The sequence below is a fragment of the Leopardus geoffroyi genome, chromosome B4 (genome assembly GCF_018350155.1).
Source record: "Leopardus geoffroyi isolate Oge1 chromosome B4, O.geoffroyi_Oge1_pat1.0, whole genome shotgun sequence".
NCBI classification, from domain to species: Eukaryota; Metazoa; Chordata; class Mammalia; order Carnivora; family Felidae; genus Leopardus; species Leopardus geoffroyi.
The window spans coordinates 34,446,318-34,470,144 of NC_059341.1; the positions used below are offsets into that span (position 1 = coordinate 34,446,318).

The 23,827-nt window shown below is 42.8% G+C and overlaps 2 protein-coding genes across 13 annotated transcripts in view; one reads left to right on the plus strand and one right to left on the minus strand.

The window, feature by feature from the left end:
- Positions 1 to 11,338, plus strand: part of ATP6V1E1 (ATPase H+ transporting V1 subunit E1) — a 29,811-nt gene extending 18,473 nt beyond the window's left edge. The window contains exons 5-9 of the mRNA XM_045462652.1: positions 2,572 to 2,661; positions 3,251 to 3,319; positions 5,925 to 6,019; positions 9,391 to 9,478; positions 10,733 to 11,338. Coding sequence (XP_045318608.1) covers positions 2,572 to 2,661; positions 3,251 to 3,319; positions 5,925 to 6,019; positions 9,391 to 9,478; positions 10,733 to 10,795 — 405 coding nt within the window. The 3' untranslated portion in view covers positions 10,796 to 11,338. The remainder of the gene's footprint in view (positions 1 to 2,571; positions 2,662 to 3,250; positions 3,320 to 5,924; positions 6,020 to 9,390; positions 9,479 to 10,732) is intronic.
- Positions 11,339 to 12,300: 962 nt separating this feature from the next.
- The window catches only part of SLC25A18 (solute carrier family 25 member 18), a 28,912-nt gene continuing 17,385 nt past the window's right edge, over positions 12,301 to 23,827 (minus strand). For 11 of the 12 annotated variants that reach the window (XM_045462650.1, XM_045462649.1, XM_045462647.1 and 8 more), the window contains 8 exons: positions 22,454 to 22,576; positions 22,154 to 22,209; positions 20,909 to 20,999; positions 18,438 to 18,556; positions 15,139 to 15,304; positions 14,176 to 14,330; positions 13,513 to 13,588; positions 12,301 to 13,079 (listed from right to left, as the gene is read on the minus strand). In XM_045462650.1, the coding sequence (XP_045318606.1) occupies positions 12,938 to 13,079; positions 13,513 to 13,588; positions 14,176 to 14,330; positions 15,139 to 15,304; positions 18,438 to 18,556; positions 20,909 to 20,999; positions 22,154 to 22,209; positions 22,454 to 22,576 (928 nt within the window). In that variant the 3' untranslated portion in view covers positions 12,301 to 12,937. The remainder of the gene's footprint in view (positions 13,080 to 13,512; positions 13,589 to 14,175; positions 14,331 to 15,138; positions 15,305 to 18,437; positions 18,557 to 20,908; positions 21,000 to 22,153; positions 22,210 to 22,453; positions 22,577 to 23,827) is intronic. The other variant, XM_045462651.1, reaches the window with a different exon arrangement.

Here is a 23,827-nt window from a genome sequence, read left to right on the forward strand (position 1 = left end):
TGCATTTTGGATCAACCCATTTATTTTCATAATTTGGGGAGGAAAGCGCTCTAATAACAACGTAAGAGCATTTGGGCAGCTTTATAACAAGCATTTCTTTGCAAATAACTCACTGTACGTGTGGTTAGTCTTTGTTTTCAGATAAACAGAAAGTCAACTTGGATATACTACCGCTGTATTTTTGTTTTCCCTTAGTTCTGGATGTTCTAGAGACATTGTAATCAGTATAAGGTTTTTTGTACAGATGTTGAATTCAGTGAAGATAATCTTAAGGTGTATAATCATATGTGAATTAGAATTTTTTTCAACTATTTTATTTGCTTTTGAAAAAGAGAAATTTTAAGTAGTTCGCATTATAAACTCTAATGACATGGATTCTCAGAACACCTTCATGAAATTTTTGGGGGTGTCCAGCCACAGATTAGAAATCTTCTACAGTGAGGCACCTGAATGGCTTGAGCGTTCGACTTTGGTTCAGGTCATGATCTCATGGCTCGTCAGTTCGAGCCCCACGTCAGGCTCTGTGCTGACAGCTCAGAACCTGGAGCCTGCTTCAGATTCTGTGTCTCCTTTTTGCTATGCCCCTCCTCTGCTCACGCTCTGTCTCTCTCAAAAATAAACATTAAAAAAACAAAAAGAAGAAATCTACAGAAACCAATTTTGTACTGTATATTGACTAAAATGAAAAAAAATCTTCCACAGTAGTGCATGCTCGTATTGTTTAGTTTTTCATTTGTTAGTATGTTAGAAACAGTCTTCATATGAAAGCATGTATGTGTTTGAACTTTGATTAGTTGTCTAATGTCAAAATTGACAGAAAATTGCTTGCAAAGTTAGTCTGTACAGGTGAAGGGCCACCATTCTTCTTCTTAAAAAAAAATTTTTTTTTTAAACATTTATTCATTTTTGATAGACAGAGCACCAGAAGGGAAGGAACAGAAAGAGAGGGAGACACAGGATCTGAAGCAGGCTTCAGGCTCTGAGCTGTCAGCACAGAGCCCAACGCGGGAGGCTCGAGCCCATGAACTGTGAGCTCATGAGCCGAGCCAGTCTTCTGAGAAGACACCTAACCAACTGAGCCACCCAGGCTCATACCATGATACGATTGAAGTGGTGCTATTGAAGTCTTTGAATTTATTTTACTTTCTATTAAAAGCTTTTTTTTAATTGGCACTAAAGTGAATACTTCTGATTTTTTTTTTTTTAATAAATCTTGTTGTATTTGCACTTAGTGAATGTCAAATGATGAAAGAAACGTTTGCTTGAAATTAGATGTGTGATTTGAATGTCAGACCGAATGCCCTCACCTAGGCGCCCATTGTGGAGCAAGAGCTCACTGCAGGTGTCCTGCATGGCAGTGGTTCTCAGAGGGGTGGGGATGAAGGGTGACTCTCAGAACAAAGGGCTTTTCAACATAGAGGGCCACTTCCTCCCCTCCACCCTCTCTCCCCAAACTCTGGTCTCTAGGTGAGCATGTGTCTCTCCTTCCTCCTTAAAACACCAAAAAACATAACTTTCCAAGGATTATACTAACTAGAATACACTGTGTCGGAGAATTTAAGAGGCATTATCTCTGCCTTTTAAAAGACGAGACTCCGTTTTTTGCCAGTAAGCCAATAAATGCTTGTTACTTAATGAATGATTTCCAATGTGTTCTCTTTGTTATGTTTCCTAATAATCCCTTTTAATTTTTATTTTAGTTACTTTTATTATAGAAGTCAATGTTTATTATAGAAAATACAGGGGCACCTGGGTGGCTCAGTTAGTTAAGCATCCGACTCTTGGTTTCAGCTCAGGTCATGATCTCATGGTTTGTGAATTCAAGCCCCTCAATGGGCTCTGTATTGATAGTGTGGAGCCTGCTTAGGATTCTCTGTCCCTCTCTCTCTGCCCCTCCTCTGCTCTTTCTCTCTCTGTCTCTCAAAAATAAATAAATAAAAACTTAGAAAATACAAACTAGCATAAAGAACACTGAAATCATTGGTGGGTGAGGGGATGGGTTAAGTAGGTGATAGGAATTAAGGAGGGCACTGCTGATGAGCACCAGGTGTTATACAGACATGTTGAATCACTATATTGTACACCTGGAACTTATTATACTGTATGTTAACTAACTGGAATTTAAATAAACACTTAAAAAAGAAAATTGAAATCATTGATAACCTAGCCTCCCAGAGGTAAACATTGTTGACGCTTTGCTATCTATCTAGATATTATTTGTGTTTTTCCTAATAAAAAATATAATCCTATTGCACAATTGTCCTAATAGCTTGCTTTTAAAATCTTTACCATGTAGCTCTTTCTATGTTAGTTTTATAGATTTCTGAATTGATTGATAATCTGGGCTATTCTGCTTGAGTGTGAACTCCCCAGGAGTTATGGATGATTCTTCATGCTTCCTTGTATTGATGTATAGGACTTGGTACGACATCTGGTTTATCATCTGTCTTGGAATGTGTTTTGAATGAAAACAGTAATATAATGTGAAGCAATTGGGTGTGAGCCAGGACCATCCTCACGGTGGGTTCTGAGCTGATGACCCAGAAACTTATTCTTCTCTGCTTTTTGTAGGACCTACTAAATGAAGCAAAACAAAGACTCAGCAAAGTGGTAAAAGATACAACCAGGTACCAGGTGCTGCTGGATGGTCTGGTGCTCCAGGTAACTTTATAGGTTATCAATAAGATGTGTTAAGAGACCAGCTCTGTTTTTTCCTGTTTAGTCATCTCAGCTTTCTTCCTTTCGCTCTTTTCCTTGTCTAATAGACAAATGCATGGGAGGACAGTAAAGTCTGGTGGTTAAGACTTCCAGACTTTACCACTCTTTTATATAGTCTTACTAGTCCTTTAGAACTCAAGGGTCAAATATGCTTGCAACCTCCGGCCTTAAACTTCCTTAATTTGATTGCACCACTAAAATACTTGCTTTAAATTATGAGGCTCAGACCAGAGACAGCATGCATCTTAAATGTTTGCTGCTTGTTTGTGAATTCTTATTTTACTTACGTTAATTACAATAACATTTGGCCTCTGCCTAGTTGATGTAAGAGAAGATTCCCATATAAATTTTGTTTCTACCACTGGAGTGTTGGGTGTATTTATCTCGTTTGTGATATCAAAAGCTTTTTACCACGTTCTCATACTGTGTGTTCTTTTTCCAAATTACATGAAAGAATTATAAAAATATTTTGTTTGGTATTGGGTTTTATGAATTGCATTTCCTACTAATTGAATCTGATTGTGTTTTAAAGGGTTTGTACCAATTGTTGGAGCCGCGAATGATTGTTCGTTGCAGGAAACAGGATTTCCCTCTGGTAAAGGTAAAGAGCTTAAAGAAGACATCTATTTTTTTTTTAATACATTGAAATGTTAGAGATTATATTGCATGCTTTAAATAGATGATAGCTCAACCATGGAAATCAGGGGTATCTTAACACATTATGGACATTAAGTGTATCTAAGCCTCTTGATTTCTTTTCATAAAGAGGTCAAATTGCCCCATCTGAGTTAGTACCCTCTTCCCTTTCTGAGAACATTGTAGTACCATAATGTTCTGAAAGTTCAGCAATAAAAACAGTCCATACTGGATTGGAACAAAGATAGGCAGACAGTACCATCTAAAAGAGGCACACTACTCCCAGACTAGCAAAGTTTGGCTGTAACCCAGTGTATTCCTATACTTGAAGTAGTAATGTGGGTACCAGAAAAAAAGGTTGGTCAGCAGTGAAAATATAGCTGCAGGCCCAGAGGCAAATACTAAGTTGTTCCTCCATGTCCTGTCCAACGGAGAATATGCCTCAGTGTGAGGGGTGACTGCTGGCACCATGGCAGGTACATACAGGCTGTAGCATTAGAAGGATGCTCTAGACCAAAGGACCTTGAATCAGAATGAGCTCTCCTAGCTCTGATTCTGTGTTATTGTGTTGCTCTTCAGATTAAAATTCTTTCATGTGGAGTGCTGGCTCAGTCAGAAGAGCATGTGACTCTTGATCTTGGGATTGTGAGTTCAAACCCCATGTTGGGTGTAGAGGTTACTTAAATAAAACTTTAAAAAAATAAAATATTTCCATGCAGTTTGCTTTCAGGAAAGGATTGAGTGCTTGATCCCTTAGCAATTATATTTATTTTGTTTGTTTTTTTGTTTTGTTTTTGAGAGAGAGGGAGAGAGAGAAGTGGGGCTCACCCAAAACAGGGCTTGAGTTCACCAGATGTGGGGCTTAAAATCACAAACCACAAGATCATGACCTGAGCCAGAGTCCAAAGCTTAACCGACTAAGCCACCCAGCCTCCCCTAGCTAACATTTCCTTAGCAATTATATTTCTTATTGTAAATTAGTAAACTTAATAGTACATAATATATTTGCATTCTTACTATAATTTGTTTCTCAAGCAACTTGTCTTCTAGGAAAGAAAAAGTGCCAGCTGGAGAACACAGGTGTTGATTCCTCTCACTCTCCACTATAAATTAATTAAGTGTGATTCTAGGGGCACCTGGGTGGCTCAGTCAGTAAGCGTCTGACTCTTGATTTTGGCTCAGGTCAAGATCCCAGGGTTGTGGGATTGAGCTCTGAGTCAGGTCCACGCTCAGCGTGTGGTTAATATAGTCTCTCTTTCTCTCTCTCTCTCTCTCTCTCTCTCTCTCTCTCTCTCTGCGCGCTTCCCTACCCCCCTGCTCGCACACTCACATGCTCTTTCTCTAAAATAAAAAAAATAAATTGTGATTCTAGTTTATAAATCATCCCAGTAACCTGAACTCATGTTTGTGCTGACAGCCTCATGTATGAACTTGTGAAACAGAAAGCTAGACATACTGGAGAGTTTGCCAGGGTGATAAGCATTCTATGGAGGCAGGTCTGAGCTTCCAACTAAAGTTCCTTTTAGAAAATGTTATTTACATGTCTACTCCCGCAGAATGTTATTTAGATAGGACTTTCCACTAATTACATTTTATCACCCTAATTGCAGTATAGCATTTTTTTCCTCCTGATGTGCTCATTTGTTTTTAAAATTATAAAATGTACTTGGTATAAAATTAGCATTCTAGCTGTACAGTGGCCTTAAGTACGTGTACACTGTTGTGCAGTCATCACCCCATCCCTCTCCGGAACATTTTCATTTTCCCAAACTGAAATTCTGTCCCCATTAAGCACTGACTCCCCATTCCCCTATCTGCAATCCCTGGTAGCCACCATTCTACTTTCTGTCTCTTTGAATTTGACTACACTGTGTACCTCTTACTGGTAGAATCGTACAGTATTTGTCCTTTTGTGAGGTTTTCGAGGTTTGTCATGTGGTAGCATGTGTCAGAATTTCCTACCCCCCCACCTCCCTTTTTTTTAATGTTTATTTGCTTTGAGAGAGGAGGGGAGGGAGAGCAGGAGCAGGAGAGTGGCAGAGAGAGCGGGAGACAAAGAATCCCAAGCAGGTTCCACGCTGTCAGCGCAGAACCCAACTCAGGGCTGGAACTCAGGAACCATGAGATCGTGATCTGAGCTGAAATCGAGAGTTGGACATTCAACCAACTGAGCCACCAGGGCACCCCAAATTTCCTTCCTTTTTAATATATCACATTTTGTTTATCCATGCATCTGTTAAACACTTGGGTTGTTTCTACCTACCTTTTGGCAATTGAATAATGCTGCTGTGAACGTGGTTGTATTAATACCTGTTCAAGTGTCTCCTTTCACTTTTGGATATATACTCGGAGATAGAATTGCTGGATCATATGGTAATTCAGAGTTTAATTTTTTTTTGAGGAACTGCCATACCATTTTCCACAGCAGCTGCACCATTTATATTCCCACCAGCAGTGCATCTATTCTTTTACTGGATAAATAGGAATACCCTTGCTTGTATAGTTGGCTGATTTTTTTTTGATACCTGTTGCTGAGTCTCTACTAAAACCTCTTGTTTTCTGTTTTTCAGGCTGCAGTGCAAAAAGCGATTCCTATGTACAAAATTGCCACCAAAAAAGATGTTGATGTCCAAATTGATCAGGAGGCCTATCTGCCTGAGGAAATGTAAGGAGTATTCTGCTTTTAACATCTAAGCTTCTTTCACTATGAGAATGGCTTCTGTGCTGAGTCTTTTTTAAAGTTTTCTCCAAGGCACTCTTTACTACAAGAATGGAGGTGTGGTGGTGTTCCACTTGTAATTATTGCTGTTTTTTTTTTCCTGTCACTACTGTGTTGTTCCCTCTTGTTAAACAGCTGGACATACTCTAAACATCCTGCTTCCTATGGGCACTTAGTTTATTCTACAGAGAGGTAGCACTAATTCTTTACCCAGAACTCAAAGCTGGGTCCACATCTCTGTATCAGATGCTAAGGAAAAGAATTGTTACCTCTAAGTTTCTTGGAAATAAGGAAAGTAATCCCATATAATAGTGACTACTGTATAGACTAACAGAACTTTCTAATAGTTAGGTTCCTTAGATATAGAATTGCAAATACCAGTGGTACTTCTGCTGTGAGGAAATGACAGGACATTTCTTCAGTATCCCTAATAAGCTTGGTGCAATTGGGATAGGCAACAGGAACTCCTGACAAGGTCAGCCAAGGTCATTTCCTTGATTGCGTCTGTGTGTCTGATGCTGCGTAGGCACACATTGACTAACATTGCAGAAAGTCCTTGAGACATGTGAACCTAGTCGAAAGAGCACCAGATGTAGGTTTGAGTCCCAAGTCAGCCTTTTGTTAGCTATGGGACCTGGAGACTGATTGCCATCATTTGTAAAATAGGGTCAATGCTTTTAGCTTTTTTGTTTCATGAACTGAGGAAAAGAGATGAGATAGTACATGTGAAAATGCTTTATATACCGAGGTGTATAAGCTGGTGACAAAAGCTTCAGTATTGTCAGATTTAGGCTTGATTCTCCACTCTGCCACATACTAGCTAGGTACTCTTGGACTAGTTACTTAATTTCACGGAGACTTATTTCCTCACCTCTAAATTGGAATGAATTCTTGCCTCACAGAATTCTTGGAAGCTTAAATGAGATAATGTCCATACAGCACTTAATGCAATGCCTGGTACATGCAATATACATAGTTATTCAACTGGCAGATGATCATTGTTATGGAGATTAAGCAGACAGGACATAAGACACTTGGTTCAGAGTCTGGTAAATAATGGGTTTCAGTCCTGAAACCTTTGGGGGCCAGATGTTTTGAATATGCGTTTAGAAAAGCAATAAAGTGCATATGCTACACATTACATACTATCTCCAACAGGGTCTGAGGCATCACACCTGTGATCAAATACATTAATATTTCTGAATGGGAAACTAGGAATATTCACACTACAAGGGATAAATACATGAAGATTCACTAAGTCATTAGCTGCCAAGTACTAGAGATCAGTTCAGCTTGTGGAGACACACAAATTAGACTTCTGTTCTGACAGCTTTTTGAATTTCAGAAATGTAGATAAGGAACTGCAGACTTACTCTAGTACTAATTTGAAGTAGAATTTTAAATATTGTTGTTTTATTCAATCAGTTCATTCTATTGAATCTCTTTAAACCTGTTTTCCTGTTTGTAAAATGGTGAGGATACCAAGACACTGGTGGGGTTGCTGTGAAGACAGAAGTTGTGGGCAGCCCTCGGCTTTCCATTCTATGAGTGCCTGGCACACAGTCGATATTCTCAGACAGTGGTGGTCTTCCTCCTTACTCCCTCTGTGAGAACAGAGTATTCTCTCACAGACATTGGGGTCAGGATTTCGGCAAAGAACCAACCATGTCCTTATGAAGGATATAGTCTGTTTAGAGAAACCAAAGGTAGATTAAACAAAGAAATGCCAGGGGGAGGGAGGACAGAGTAAGAAAATAATATTAACGTAATAGTCCATTAAAATTTTTCAAAGAAAATTTGCAAAACCTTTTCCCAGGCTTTGTCATATAGCTTGCTCATTTAATAAAATTATTTCATAAAACTCTAATGTAGTAAAAGAATGTCATTCCCGGGGAGCTCCTTTTAAGAGTTGGCCTATTATATGCCTTAAGCCTCTAAGTGCTAGAAACTTTAGAAATGACAGAAGTGAGGTGTGGCTTGGGGCACCTGGCTGGCTTAGTCAAAGGAGCATGTGACTCTTGATCCTTGGGTTTGTGGGTTCGAGCCCCATGTTGGAGAGATTACTAAACAAGAGTAAACAAAAATTGGGGCACCTGGGTGGCTCAGTCAGTTAAGCGTCAGACTCTTGATTTTGGCTCAGATCATGATCTCACAGTCATGAGATGGAGCCCCTTATACCCAGTGTGGAGGCTGCTTGAGATTCTCTGTCTCTGCCCCTCCCCTGCTCATACTCCCTCATTCTCTCTCTCAGTAAATAAATAAACTTTAAAAAAAAAGATTACTAAACAAAAATAAACACAAAGCAAGAAGAAGAAATGAGTTGTGTCTAGAGGCAGACCTTTTTTTTTTCTTTGAGAAAGAGTGCACTTGCGTAGGTGGGGAAAGGGTGGAGGGAGGGAGGGGGGGAGAGAGAGAGAGAGAGAGAGAGAGAGAGAGAGAGAGAGAGAGAGAATCTTAGGCGGACTCCACACTCAGCACAGAGCCCAACTCGGAGCTCAGTCTCACAACCATGAGATTACGTGAGACCTGATCCAAAATCAAGAGTTGGATGTTTAATGGACTGAGCCACTCAGGTGCCTCTAGAGGCAGGACTTTCTTTCTTTCTTTGTTTTTTTTTAATTTTTAAATTTTTTTTAATATTTGTTTATTTTTGAGAGACAGAGTGTGGGTGGGGGAGAGGCAGAGAGAGAGGGAGAGAGAGAGGGAGACACAGAATCTGAAGCAGGCTCCAGGCTCTGAGCTGTTAGCACAGAGCCCGACACAGGACTTGAACCCACAAACCGTGAGATGCCCTAAGCTGAATTTGGGTGCTCAATTGACTGAGCCACTCAGGCGCCCCTAGAGGCAGAATTTTCTAAGGGCAAGTTTGGCACAATATTGCTGTTGTACCTTTAATCTGATATACAGTGCAGTTATGAATATTGCTTTATCAGTACTTGCTGGTAATTAGCAGGATTGGGCATTTAAGAAATATTCAGATGAGGACTCCATTGATATGCAAAATGGGACCAAATCCTCCCCCTTTCCATTTTGTTGAGGAGGGCTGGTTGTTAGAATTAAGTTAGGTGCTAAGCATAAAATCAGATGGGCACATAGCAGTCACTTGGTTAGTGACAGTTATTATCACCATCCATACCTTAAATCCTCAGAGGCTTTTTGAATTACTTTTAAGCTTATTGCTTATGTTTATTGGTCCCTTATAGTATTTAGACGCTCCATACACCAAAACAGCTTTCTTCCAAGGGAAGAGAGTAAATGTACCATGTGTCTGTCTTCCTCAAATCTATAAAAATTGTTATTTCCTGTGTTCTTTGTAGAGCTGGTGGAGTTGAGATCTATAATGGAGATCGTAAAATAAAAGTTTCCAATACCCTAGAAAGCCGGCTGGATCTCATAGCCCAGCAGGTGAGTGTGGGAATACTTCTTATTAGTTGGTCTGTTGTTACTTTGAAGTGGTACAGAGAACATATGTCCATTCCCTGGTATTTGGGGTTTGTCACTCTTTCCACATTTTGTGGCATTTTCTTGAATGGGCAGTGGGCACTTAGTGGCATTTACTGAGGTGATACCATTTACGTGAGAGTGGATTTAGGGTTGAATGAAGGTTTATTTAGGATTCTAATGTAAACATTTTACTACATGTAGAGGTGCTGAGCAGAGTCCTTTTCTCCAGTAATAATGGTGGGATCTAAAGTAAATATTGTTTAAAGGAATTCCCATAGGGCTGCTGGCTCTCCAGATGTTTCCAGGTTTGCACAAATGAGCTCTAGGAAACAAACCAGGAAAATCCAGTTATCTCAAAATGTGGGGCCTCTTTCAGCGGTGGTAGTCTGCTGCTGTGGCTGCTAACTTGTCTTACAGTGAAAGCACTTTGACCTAGAGTATCATCTGCTGGTAACTTACACTGTAAAGCTGTGTTTCCCATTAGAGTAGCCACTACCCACATATGAATAAATTAAAATTAAGTAGAATTAAAAAGTGAGTCCCATGGTTGCACTGACCATATTTCAAATGCACAGTAACAACCAAATGTGGCTAGTGGCCTCTGTCAGACAGCATAGCCTTAGAAGTTTGAACTTACATCCTAAGGATTTTTCAGTTGCCGTACGAATGAGTGCCTCATTACAAACTGGCATTATGTGTGTTCTGCTTGGCACATAGTAGGCACTCAGTAACTGTTGAAAGAAACATAGCTGATCCAGAATATTGTTAAGGGATCATCTCTTCTCCCTACATCACAGACTAACAGAAGCCTTAAGCCATAAGGGCATGCGCCTGGCTCAATCGGTAGTGTGGGACTCTTGGTCTCGGGGTTGTGTGTTCGAGCCCCACATTGGATGTAGAGATTACTTTAAAAAAAAAAAAAAAAAAGATGCCTTAAACGATAATGGCTTTAGTTACAGTTTTTTTTCTTCATCTCCTTAAGCAGTCAGTCATAACCACAAATTTGCGATTGGTTAAGTTTCTCGCCAAGGATTCTGTTAATAGTTTTTTGGATAAGTAAGGACACATTGGTCCTTACACAAAGCACGTAGCTTTGTGATTTCTTTCCCAGCCACGTAAGGGTCAGTGACTCTCCACTTGCAGTTAAGATGTGCAGTTCTTTCCATATTTTCCAATTGACAACACTTCCCTATTAAAGAACTTATTTCTTCACAGATGATGCCAGAAGTTCGGGGAGCCTTATTTGGTGCAAATGCCAACAGGAAGTTTCTGGACTAAGCCTTTGGGAGAGGTGGAGTTGATCCACTGCTCTCTGGCTGTGATGTGGAAGTTTCTAATATTTGAAGAAACAAGATATCTGTGTGGCTTCCTCTTCACTGTTCTAATATTCTGTATTTATCAGTGGATACTCTTCTGTAGCTAATGCCTATAGCCTAATTGTTAACAATGAGAGCAAGTTCCACTTAATGTAATCAGGAAACCTCCTTCTAGCTACTCTAAAAGTAGCACAGCTTTCATTTGCTTCTGTAGCATGAAGGTGAGGGTATCAGATGGTGGTTATGGGAGCTTCACCAAGTCTTTGCTCTTCCTCTGATTTCAGTTCTCCAGTCTAGAGGGTGACGTGTATAGTGTTCTCTGATATTAAATCTCTGCTTTTAGGCTTAAAATGCATGGTGGGGGGGTGGGGGCACGCATTCCTTCCAGCAGTAGTAGCTTCACTGTTAACCTGTTTGGGCCTAGAAGTGTTCCTCATCTGTAAATGTGATTTAAAATCTAAGCCATAAATATGTTTTATTTATTAAAACAAAAGGTTTACATGGATTTCACTGTGTTTTATTATGCAAGGTTCTACAAGTTTGTCGTTTGAGAGGGTCCAGTTCTTCCTGAGGTATCTAGATAAGCAGCATTTTCCTAATCCCCATAGCATTTGCTGGTCGACAGCTGTCACTACTTGAAACCATTAACCCTCTGTGTCCTCTGGCACTTCCTGCTCACTTTTACCAGGCCCTTATCCAGAGGTGTTCCTTGTAGTCCCTTAGGATCTTTCACACACACCACACGCACAGGTGTTCAATATTACCTGTCCTCCAGAGGGTTCGACAGCTTTATTGAGGAAATAGTTTTATTAGCTTTGGCAGAGTCAGAAAAGAAAAGCATCTAGGGGCTTATTGGAGGAGAAGGGTTACTGTGTGTTAGGCCTAAACCCTTTCACAAAGGGCCTTTTCTTCCTCTCCTCGTTCTTTATTTTTTTCTCAGATGATGACTAATAACTGCCCAAGATCTTACCGGTAGGCAGAGTTGCAGTCTAACTCGGGTCTGTCTCTGCAGCCAGACTCCAATGTGGGCTTCTCTAGAGAGAATGAGGCTACTGAGGCTGGCCGTTTTTTCATTAACATAAGTGAGATTAGATGGGGACTAATGTAAATACCAATTCTCGGAACAGGCACTTTTTTACCTAAGACTTGAGCCTGCATGCTGATAGCATTTCTCTGTGGCAGCCCTCCGGCGAAGGCACTGGTGCATGGGAACTGTCACAGTGGATCCCATTCCTCAAGGTGATGCAGTTAGGAAATGATGGGGTCAAGACTTCAAACCCAGTGTAACTGAAAGATAAAGTATCCCCATGGCTGTCCTCTGACCTCATGAGTGGTGATTTGAAGGGTACGTGCTAAAGACCTGCCTCAGAGCTCATTTTCATGCATTTTGGTTCTGGGATGGATGGGGAAAGGTGGAGGGAAAACAATCCATTGCAGCGGGTCTACTGCTCCCACTAATTACAAGACGAGAGTTTAATCAGTTTTATTTAAAATCATGTTCCATGGACATTGTTCTGTGAGAGTCTGTGTGGTACAGGACAGCCGCCCTGACAGCCCAGGCCGCTCATCTGCCTAATCTCTCAGCTGCTTGGTTTTGAACAAGGTGCTGACTTTGAGGGCTTTCATGGTCCCCTTGAACTTCTGATCCTCCTTTTCCCCCAAATCAGTGCTAGAACTAACCATAAGTTATTTAACTCAGAAACAACACTAAATCTTCAAACGGACTCAAGTGTATGGAGTTTGAGTGTGAAGTAGAAATGTAAAATGGAGAAACAACCCCTCTATCTTACTATGTGTTAGGGTCCCGCAGTTAATACACCCCAAGCACATACTATGTTTGCTGTTGAAAAGTAGGTGCTTAAGGGCTTCTGAAGCTCCCTGGTAGCCATAACCCCGCCAAAAAACAGATGCGGATATCACGAAGGGAGAACAGGACCATACCCAGCTTGCTTATTGGGATAAGAGTGTGTCTTCTGAGAGTGAGGTAGCACTACAGGTTAGAGGACAGAGGAAGACATGGGGGGCGTCTCGCTCATCCCTCTCTAATCTAAGTAGAATATGCTAGAGAGCTGGCAGCAAGTAAAGGGACTTGAGCTCCAGCTCTCTACTCGAAACACTTTAAGATCCGCTCTCCAATACCAATGAAGTAGACCCCTTGGGCAATCCCAAAGAGAGGGGCTATGACCAGGGCCCGGCAGCCTGCTCCCTTCATGAGGGCAGATGGTCCCTCCTGAATCCAGATTTTCCTGCAGAGAGAGAAGAGCCCTGTGAGCTGATTGACAGGAGCGCACTGCAGACGGTGTGAAGTGATCCACTCTCCTCCAACATGTGCACATCTCTCCATGGAAGGTAGATGTCATTTTTCACAGCAATAGCACCTCCCGGGCCTGTGGGAGCCTTGTCCCACCCATCATGTGTGTGCAGTCTGGTTACTAAGCAGCCGGGCTGAGCCCTGGGAAAGTGGTTCAATCTGTCTTTCTGGGAGAAAGATGCTGCAGGGATGCAAGGAGAAAAAAGCTCCCTCTACATCCTGTTTCTGTTGAGAGGTGAGGGGAAGGAGCAGATCTCAAAGAAATCCAGAGCTCAGCGTAGTGCAGTGATAAACTGTTGCCCTAGGTGGGGTGTAGGTAGACATGGACGCAGCCTGTGAGGGCCTGTGAGGGGCGACAGGGCTCTCACCTGGCACAGTCGGTGATCCCACTGTAGCTGTCCTCACCCAGGCCTTTTTTGAGGGTTTGGATTCGAGTTTTCAAAACTAAATCAAGCAAAAGTTAAAATAAGTAATGAACGTCTTGCTTTTGGCATCCTATCCTCCACACGAAGTGGTTTCCTAGCAGAGCCAGTGTAGAGAAAACGGAATCCTGAGGCCAGCTCTGCCATTGTGTGATCTGGAATAGAAGATCTTCCTGGAGGAATTAGAAATGACATAGTTTCTGTAGGAAAAGTGTGAGGGTCCACCTGCCTGTTGGAGCAGCCGAGTTTAGCCCTGAGGATAGGAGAAGCCCGTTCTTCCCATACTGCTTAACTCCTGCCTTTAGCCTTTTAGATTTTAACTGCCCCCACCTCGAGGAACAAAAAACTAATGAAATCAGCACCTAGGAGGTGAAGGGATTTGTCGGTGATAAGAAATAGAGCAAAGGTCTCACTGTTGCCACTTTATCTGGGAAGACTCTTGGTGAGTTTCTGCCAGTGACCACAGGTTGTGACCCAAGAGGGGTTTCAGGTTGGAACTGTTTCATTTCTGTCCTGAAAGTGGAAGATTCCTATTTATCCTATAGACAACTATACAGCTATCTAATTTGTAAAGCAACCCTTGAAGACCCTCACCTCTGATGCACTTACCGTCCAGAGGTGTTACTGTGACAGCAGCTATGGAACCCGCAACACAGCCTGACATAAAGGAATGAGCAAAGGAGGCCTTCCCGGTACGCTCGTTGAACCCAAGGTTGTTAAGGTTGGCAAACAGTGGGAAGTAGATGATGGAGAAGGGAATGTCTCTGCAGGAGAGCAAGAGGAAACACTGAGCTACCTGCTGCTTCCGGGGCTCCCACCCAAGGTCATGCAGTACGCCTTTCCAAGAGCTGTAGAGCCCAGCAGATGGTCAAAGACAAGCCCACAGTTACCTGTTCCCTCTCTGGCACCCTGTGATAATGCAGGGTGTAAGGGAGACGATGGAAGGGAGACGATGGGTTTGCCTCCCCACCCGCAGCCATTCTGTGAGGAGCCAGCAGCAGGTGCAGAGACTGGCAGTGCGTTCAGTGAGAAAGGGTGACAGGCTACGTTAGAGTTAATGAGTTGAGCAAGTGTCTGGTGAAGGGCTATCCAAGCTAAGTGTTGAGGGGATGGGGTAGGCAGGAGGGTGAAGTTCATTTATCTATTAGGTAATAGATCTCCTAATGAGATCTGATGCAAGGAAACTATCCCCTGGCCTGGGACACTTCAGACCAACTTTAAGGATTTTGGCCAAGTAGCAAAGTAAAATGAGGGATCTGTGCACTCATTTGCTTATAAATGACCCAAAGTCCTTTGTACACAGGGCATTCTTAGGTGCCTTTGGACCACAGAACACCCAATACTCATGTGGGCCTGGTTACTGGAGCAGGGGCCTCAAACTAGTCTTCCAGGTTATACCCATCCTCTGCAATTCTGGACAAAATAGGAAGCATCAAGATAGTTTGCTTTCTGGGGTTTAAATGTTCTAGGAAGAATGCAGAGAGATTGGAGCAGCAGTGCCTCTGGCCCTCTGGCTCCTCTTCCTGTTCACTGGGACCCTTCTGTGTCCCAAGCTCAGGAAGAAAGTCTCACCTGAGGAGAGTGGCGCCCAGACCCTTATAGAGACCAGACAGGCCCCGGGTGCGAAGTAGTTCCCAGGCAATAAGGGTGGCAGACGGGCGCTTGTGGGTGGGAGCCGAGCGGGTAGTGTAAGACCTGGAGGAGGAAGGCGCTGAGGCCGAGCCCTGACGATGAACTGCTGAAAGGGAGAGGACAGACACTGTCACAAGCCAGGCCCCAGCAGGTATTGCAAAACACTCACAGGAGTGTACTCCCCACTTCCTACCCCTGGGACACCTTGGGGGCAAGGCTGACATCCTGATAGAATTCTGAGGCTTGTCCTAATTTTTAAGTTTTTTTTTTTTTTAATTTGAAAGAGAGTGAGAAGGGCAGAGACAAAGAATCTCAAGCAGGCTCTACACTCAGTGTGGAGTCCGATGCAGGGCTCGATCGCACCACCCTGGGATGATGGCCTGAGCTGAAATCAAGAGTCTGCCACAAAACTGCCTGAGCCACCCAGGCACCCCAAAGATTTTTATTTTTAAGTATTTCTATACCTAACGTGGGGCTTGAAATCACAACCCCGAGATCAAGAGTTACACACTCCACCGACTTTGCCAGCCAGGAGCCCTGGATTGTCCTAATTTAAAAAAAAAAAAAAAAAAAAAAAAATGTTTATTTATTTTGAGAGAGAGCATGCGAGCGGGGAAGGGCAAAGGGAAAGAGAGAGGAAGAGTGAATCTCAAGCAGGCTCCACACTGTCAGTACAGAACCTGATGTGGGGCTCCATCCCCCAAACCTCGAGATCATGACCTGAGTTGACACCAAGAGTCCAATGCTCAACCAACTGAGCCACCCAGGCGCCCTTGTCCTAATTTTAGAACATTAGTTTTTGGCTCCAAGGAAATCTTCCTAAAATGGTTATTATCTAATTTGTTGTCCCTACTGTACAAGGTGCTTCGTAAGAGCACAGCCACAGCCTGCCCAGCTCCCTTCATAGGAAGCTATAGCAGCACCTGCCCCTACCTGCCAGGTCCTTATCCTCCTGTTAAAACTTGCTTTTGGTCTGGCTGCCATTTCTAAACCATCTCTGAGCTATTTACAGAGATCCTATTGGCACTTTGGGACATTGGAGTCCCATATGCCTTCTGCCTAATGTGTAAAGCAGCAAATTCTTTTTGTCCAAACGCTTTCTCCTTCAGACTTCCAGAGGTGCCTCCTTGATCCAGTATTCCAAAATTAAGTGAACGTGGTCTTTATACCCTTCACCATTTGATAGAATTTGATTCTTCATTTTAGTTGAATAATTCGGAGCCTGCAATTTGATGAGTTAAACATCTAATAAATAGAATGGAATTTTTTTCTCCTGAGCATTTCAAGTACAAGCATTTCATATGTGGGTGAGTCTCCTTAATGACCACAGGGTTCAACACACTGAAATTGTGTATTTGTTTTCTTCTCACTGTCTGAGAAGCTTTGTCTAGATTTTAGGTCCTTGCTAAAAAGAAGTTATTTCATATCCCAATTTTGTTTGATACCTAGCAGGGCAACATTTCATATTAAGAAAGCTAGTTACCACACATTTTCTTGTGGTAGCAATCTAGGTGCAGGCCTCAAACAATTAGCTTTTAGAAGGTAGTTAATCAGAGGCACCTGGGTGGCTCCATCAGTTAGGCATCTGATTCTTGGTTTCCACCCAGGTCATGATCTCACAGTTTGTAGGTTCAGGCCCCACCTTGGGCTCCATGCTGACAGTATGGAGCCTGCTTGGGATTCTCTCTCTGCTGCTTCCTTTCTCTCTCTCTCTCTCTCTCAAAAATAAATTTATTAAAAGAAAAGGTAATTAATCAATGGACATTATTTTCCCCACTGTCTGCTTTAGATAGGTACATAATTCATCCATTCATTCATAGCCTGTCTTTTACTTTTTATGTGTTTTAGGAATACTGAAAACTCTCATCTGAGTTAAAAAACAAAATCTTCCAGAGCTTTTACTCTTTGTAGATCAAAACACTCTTTCCAGTGACCAAACTTTATTTTTGCTGCAGTGTTACGTGCTTCAGGCTAGTCTGATCCAACCCAGAAAGCCGGTTGATTCTAGCACACACATGCATACTTGGTTTGAGGAGGGGAAGGACACCCACATTCATTGACGACCTTCCCAGGTGCCATGTTAGGCACGTCACACATTGACTCATTTAATTCAGGCATTGTGGTTTCCCTCTGAGGAGAAGCCCTCTGCTCCACCCCTGGGGCTGGCCTCCCTTCTACCAGATAGCTAATGCTTGTTCTTAATGTATGCCTTGGTACCTACACCACTCTATATTTTTGAAAGGATCAGGATTTAGGAAAATTCTCTTCCAGAGAAAACAAAAACAATAGAAATGGTTCTCTTGTCCCTTATGCCTTCCCACTAACAGCCAGCTTCTGTAGCATAATAGAATGTCTATTGAGAGAAATATTTGTGATCAGGATGTTGACACTTCTTAAAATCTTTAGAAAATCAAGCCTAAATGTCATGGTGATATGATAGAGGTATGAGGGAATTTTCTGTCCCTCTGAGTCAAGTTTCTCGTTTCTGCTATTTTTTTCTGAACTGGAAGTGTTGAAATCTAGAATAGATGGTTACTATTAAGACCATCTGACCAAACTGTCAAGATGGTTAACATAAGACTTCTAAGGGTGCCTGTCTGGCTCATCAGTAGAACATGTGACTCTTGATCTTGGGGTTGTAAGTTTGAGCCCTGCAATGGGTATAAAGATGACTTAAAAACACAAAAATTCTTGCGCTTGGGTGGCTCAGTCTGTTAAATGTCTGACTCCTGATACTGGCTCAGGTCATGATCTCACAGTTTGTGAGTTCGAGCCGCATGTTGGGCTCTGAGCTGACAGTGCAGAGCTTGCTTGGGATTCTCTTTTTCTCTCTCTCTGGCCCTCTCCCCCCAAATAAATAAATAAGCTTAAATAAATAAAAAAATCTTTAAAAAAAAAAAAAAAAAAAAAGAGGCTCCAGGGTCGCTCAGTCGGTCAAGCATCCGACTCTGATATCAGCTCAGGTCGTGATCTCATGGTTTGTGAGTCTGAGTCCTAGGCTGGGCTCTGTGCTGAGAGTGTGGACCCTGATTTGGATTCTCTCTCTCTCCCTCTCTCTCTGACCCTCACCCACTCGTGCTCACTCTCCCCTTCTCTCTCAAAATAAACAAAAAAAAGACTTCTACTGACCCAGAAAGCTGATTCAATAACACAGTCTAGCAAATGAGTGTAGAATGTGGGGGAATCTATTCTGATCACAGCCCTTTATTAATCTCATGTGGAGTTGGGAGAGACCTCACCCAAGCGGCCAGCATCCTGCAGCTGAATCTTGAGCATTTCCATGGGACAAGTGACCACCACTTGGCACATTCCAGCTCCACATCCAGCTAGCATCTCCATCTTCAGGTTCCGCTGCATCCTGTGGGACCATGAGTCAGGCTCTTTCAGCGTCAGGCTAGCCCTGCCACCCACCCTGGTCCCATCTACCTTCCCTTGGTAGTTGGAGCTTTCCATGCATGGTATTTAGCTGTGTTCAGATCAGCTGGGTGAATAATCACCTGGCCCTCAAACTAAGCCTCTTTAAAACATGAAGCTACCTTTAAATCAGGCTGCCAGGGAGGTAGCACCTGCATAGAAGTTGAAACTAGTAAAATGAAACTACCCATTGCAGGGATGTAATTGTCCCTGATCCCTTCAGCAATATCACTAGGGCAATGGGAGGCACAGAGAGTATTAGAAAGTGTTTGGGTTGATTTTCAAAAATTGATCAGCATAAAAACAGACACATAGATCAATGGAACAGAATTGAAAGCCCAGAAATATACCCCCGAATATACAGTTAACCAATATCTCACAAGGGAGCCAAGAATTCTCAGTGGTGAAACGACAGTCTCCTCGATAAATTGTGCTGGGAAAAATCAGATATTCACATGTAAAAGAATGACACTTAAACCCCTATCTTACACCACTTATGAAAATTCAAAATGTATTAAAGACTTAAATGTAAGACCTGAAATCATAAAACTCCTAGAAGAAAACACAGAGGCAAAGCCCCTTGATATGGGTCACCTAAAGCACAAGCAACAGGAGAAAAAAAAAGTGTGGCTACTTCAAACAGCAAAGGGAACGTCAACAACACGAAAAGGCAACTTATGGAATGGAAATAAATATTTGTAATTAAATAAATCATATATCCGACAAGGGCTTAATATCCAAATATACAAAGCAATCATACAACTGAATAGCAAAGAACAACAAATAATCCAATTAAAAATAGGCAAAGGACCTGAAAAGATATTTTCCAAAGAATATATTATTTTTTTAACTTTTTATTTTTGAGAGAGAGAAAGGAAGAGAGGGAGACAGAAAGAGAGAGAGGGGGGGAGACAGAATCTGAAGCAGGCTTCAGGCTCTGAGCTGTCAGCACAGAGCCTGACATGGGGCTCGAACTCATGAACTGTGAGATCATGACCTGAGCTGAAGTTGGACGCTTAACTGACTGAGCCACACAGGCTCCCCTCCAAAGAAGATAAATGACCAACAGGTACATGAAAAGGTGCTCAGCATCATTAGCCATCAGGGAAATGCACATCAAAACCACAATGAGATATCACTGCACACCTGTTAGAATGTTTATCATCAAAGAGACAGATGGTAAATGCTGGCATGGATGTGGTGAAAAGGGAACCCTGTGCACTACTGGTGGGAATGTAAATTGGTGCAGTCAGTATGGGAAACAGTATGGAGGTTTCTCAAAAGTTAAAAACAGAACTACCACATGATCCAGTAATTCCATTTCTGTGTATATATCCGAAGGAGACAAAACACTATGTCAATAAGATATCTGCACCCCCATGTTCACAACAGCCAAGATATGGAAACAACCCACGTGTTCATGGACAGATAAGTAGATACAGAAAGTGTGTGTGTGTGTGTGTGTGTGTGTGTATATATATATATATATATATATATATATATATAACACAATACAATGTTATTCAGCCATAAAACAAGGAAATCCTGCCATCTAAACATGGACTTTGAGGGCACTATGCTAAGTGAAATAAGGCAGACAAGAGTAAAACGAATAACTCAATGGTCTTGTTTACATGAGGAATCTAAAAAAATCCAAACTCATTGAAAAAGGGATCAGGTTTATGGTTATCAGAGGCTGGGGGTGGGAGGTGGGGGACAGGAATTAGGTGAAGGTGGTCTGTAGGCACAAACTTCCAGTTATAATAAGTAATGACAGCATGATGACTATGGTCAACACTGCTCTATGGTACATTTGAAAGTTGCTAAGAGAACAGATCCTAAATGTTCTCACTGCGAGGAAAAAAACTTTTTTTGGTAACTATATGAAGTCATGGATGTTAACTAAACTCATTGTAAGCATTTCACAGTATATCTACCTCAGGTCATTATACGGCACTAACATTACACACTGTATAAACTTATACAGTGTGGTACTGCAATTATGGCTCAATAAAACCAAAAAGATGTTCATCAGCTAGTTGATGAATATATGTGTATATATATTCTATAATGGTCTATCATCTATCACCTATCATCTAGAACTTTCAAATTACAACAGTTCATTTTCTCCTTGAGTTTGCACTTGCCCGAACATCTGCAGCCAACCTTCAGCCATTTGTGTGCACGTTTAGATACATGAAGACAGGTAAACCAGCACATTCCTCTCCCTGTCACCTTCCCCCAAACTACAGACATAGGGTGACTTCCATCCCACAGCCCCCTGGCCTGGCCATACCCATCCTCCATTAGCAGCTGCCGGAAGAAGTCATTGGCTGCCAGCTTGATGGCCTTCTCTGGAGTGACCAAGGTTAGGTTCACTGCAGCCCCTGCAAGTAAAAAACCAGGATGAGCTAAGGCCATCTGAAAAGTAACAATTCTTGGAGCACCTGGCTGGCTCAGTTGGTAGAGCATGTGACTCTTGATCTCAGGATTGTTCAAATTCAAGCCCCACGTTGGGTGTAGAGTTTACGTAAACATTTAAATAAAAACTATTTTAAAAAGGAACAATTATCTGAGTCTTCCACTCATATAAACAACCTCCTCTCAGACCTAGCCAGGTAGGTTTCTGGGAGTAACTGGGGTCTTGGGAGGAAGGGGTGTTGAGGAGGGCTCCTCTGCCTATTTTATAGAAACATGATTTTTTTTTTTTTTTCATCTCCCTACTTTGACTCCCCTCCCTCCACATTTCCCTTTTTCACGTATGTGTTTCCTTTATGGGCTTATTGGTGCAGTTATAAGGAAGGTATTTTTGTCTTTGCTAGTGCTGCCCATCTCTGATGATAAGTGAACAGTTCCCCAAATCAAGCCCCAATAAGAAGGTCCTGGGGGACAGGGATCAGTTTCCATTACTCTGTGCTTTACTAGCCCAGTCCCACTGGCAGCTCTTTGAGTCACAGAGGTTTTTACTTTATTTCTCAGGGGTTCTACATCAGCTCCTTCTCAACGCCAGTTTTGTATCCACTTTCCAATCTGTAATCATGGCTGTGCGGGGACACTGCAAGGGACAGGGACAGCACTGGCTTGTGTCAGGGAAGAGCCATCCAGTAACTCCCTTTCAGGAGCTCAAAACCTTTTCCATTCTCTTCCCTGTCAGCCTCTCCCCCTTCAGCCCTAAATGAGAAGTGGGGGGGAAGGGAAATGTGGGGGCCAGCATCACCCAGTGAGACAGTAGTGGTGCCATGATGAAAACTAGGGCTCCTGGGTTGCTCCAGTGTGCTCACTGGTGCTCCCTAAAACCTCACCATAACTGCCTCTGTCTCCACCAAGGAACAAGGCGGGGGTTGGGGGGGGGGGGCTTGTGAAAAACAAATGTGGCTTAGGATCACGTGGTAGCCCAGGCCCTGCCCCAGGAGCTCCCTGGGCAGAAGAAACACCAATTCCCAATGTTCTATAAACCCACAAAGTCTGGTGTCCTGTACTGCACCCTCTGTTCTCACTTTACCCAAGCCAGCCTTCCCCCAGGGATGCATGATAAGCCCACCTCGGTACATGCCCAAGAAGCCTTCCGCCCTGGCAGTTTTCACCAGGCAGTCTATCCTAGAAGCAGAGGCCAGAAAATGAAGTCAGTGGTGAGCAAGACGCTGCTCCATCAGCCCCGCTTCCCCTACCCCCGTGTCCTAATCCTGCTGGTCACACCCCAGTTGACCACCTCCCCTAACCCCACTCCACCCCCACAATGCATGACTTTCTAAATAAAGAGATGGGAAAGAATGAGGCCCCATATTCCTCCCTTGGGAGTCCCCCTCTCCCTGCTCACCCCATTCCCCTCACCAATACTTACATTCCTTTGTAGATATCTTTTCCATGTTGATTCTGCAGCCGAGTCTTGGCCAAGTCGATGGGGAACACACAAGTCACCCCAACAAGCCCTGCCACACCTCCATTGATGAGTTTTGCTGTAATACTAGTCCACGAGGAGGAGGGAGGCAAAGAATAAGTGAGGGAGGCAGAGAAACACAGGAGTTCTGAGGGAGGCTGGCTGCAGAAAGCTGCACAAAGCCAGGACTAGATGGGGGGTGGGGGTGGGTGTGGGGGCAGAGAGGGTGGGAACAGCAGCCCCACCTCAGCTCCACACCAGAGACCCCTCTCCTCAGCCTGCTTCCCTGACTGCAGCACCTCCTTGGCCAACCTAACCTGGGGCTCCCTCCCCCAGAGACAGGTGAGGGGCTGGGGGCCAGGGCCCCCTCCAGGGGCTCTGCACTCACCAGGACTTAGGCATCTTAACCCCTCCAGGAAAATGTTCCTCAAGCTAGGATGCTGCAAAGGCTTTTGGGAAGGAGGTCCAGAGTGCCAACTCTGCCCCCTGGGGCCCTGCCAGGGTGCAGGAAGTCCTCAGCTCACCTCAGAGCAGTCCCTCACAGCTTCCACCCAGGGTCTGTTTTTCAGCTGATCCCCACCTTTAGAGCCACATAAGGAAGTTTTCAAACAGATTACAATTTTATTTTGGCTTAAGGTCACTCAGAATGGAATTTGAATCCTGGCTATGCTGTTTACTTAAACAAGTTACCTCACTTCTCTGATCCTTTGCCCCCCCCCCCCCCCCACTGTAAAACTGGCCTCAAGGGATTTTGTGAGGATTAAATAAGTTAATGCACTTGGTAAATGATAGCTATTATTTATAATAAGAGAACCTGTTTCTAGTCAGCGTAAGATAACCAGGGTTAAAGTATTGAGATTATCTGATTCTAGCCAAAAGTAAAAAAAAAAAAAAAAAAGTCACACTTTACATAATGTGAGCCCCCTTATCCAGAAATTTTAGAAGACTGAAAATAGAAACTGAAAGACTGAAAACAGAAAATAAAGCTTCCTCAGTCTCCTTGGAACCTAGTAATATCTCATTATCTTTCAGGCCAAGGGCAACCGTGAGCAAAATATTTGGAGGTAGATTACCTGGAAGTAGTAGGAACAGATAATAGATTTTCTCACATCTGAACCCTGATTTCACAAACAAGCAACTTTGTGAAAACAAATAGAATTGTGACTGAAATTCTGCAGTCTGAGAAGATGTAGTTCAAACAATGACACTATATATTATATATACACACACACACATACATATATATATGTATATATGTATATATACACATAGTATACTGGGGGAAAATGAGTCTCGCTTGCTCCTCCCCAGGACTCAGGAATCTGGTAAAGAAGCTGA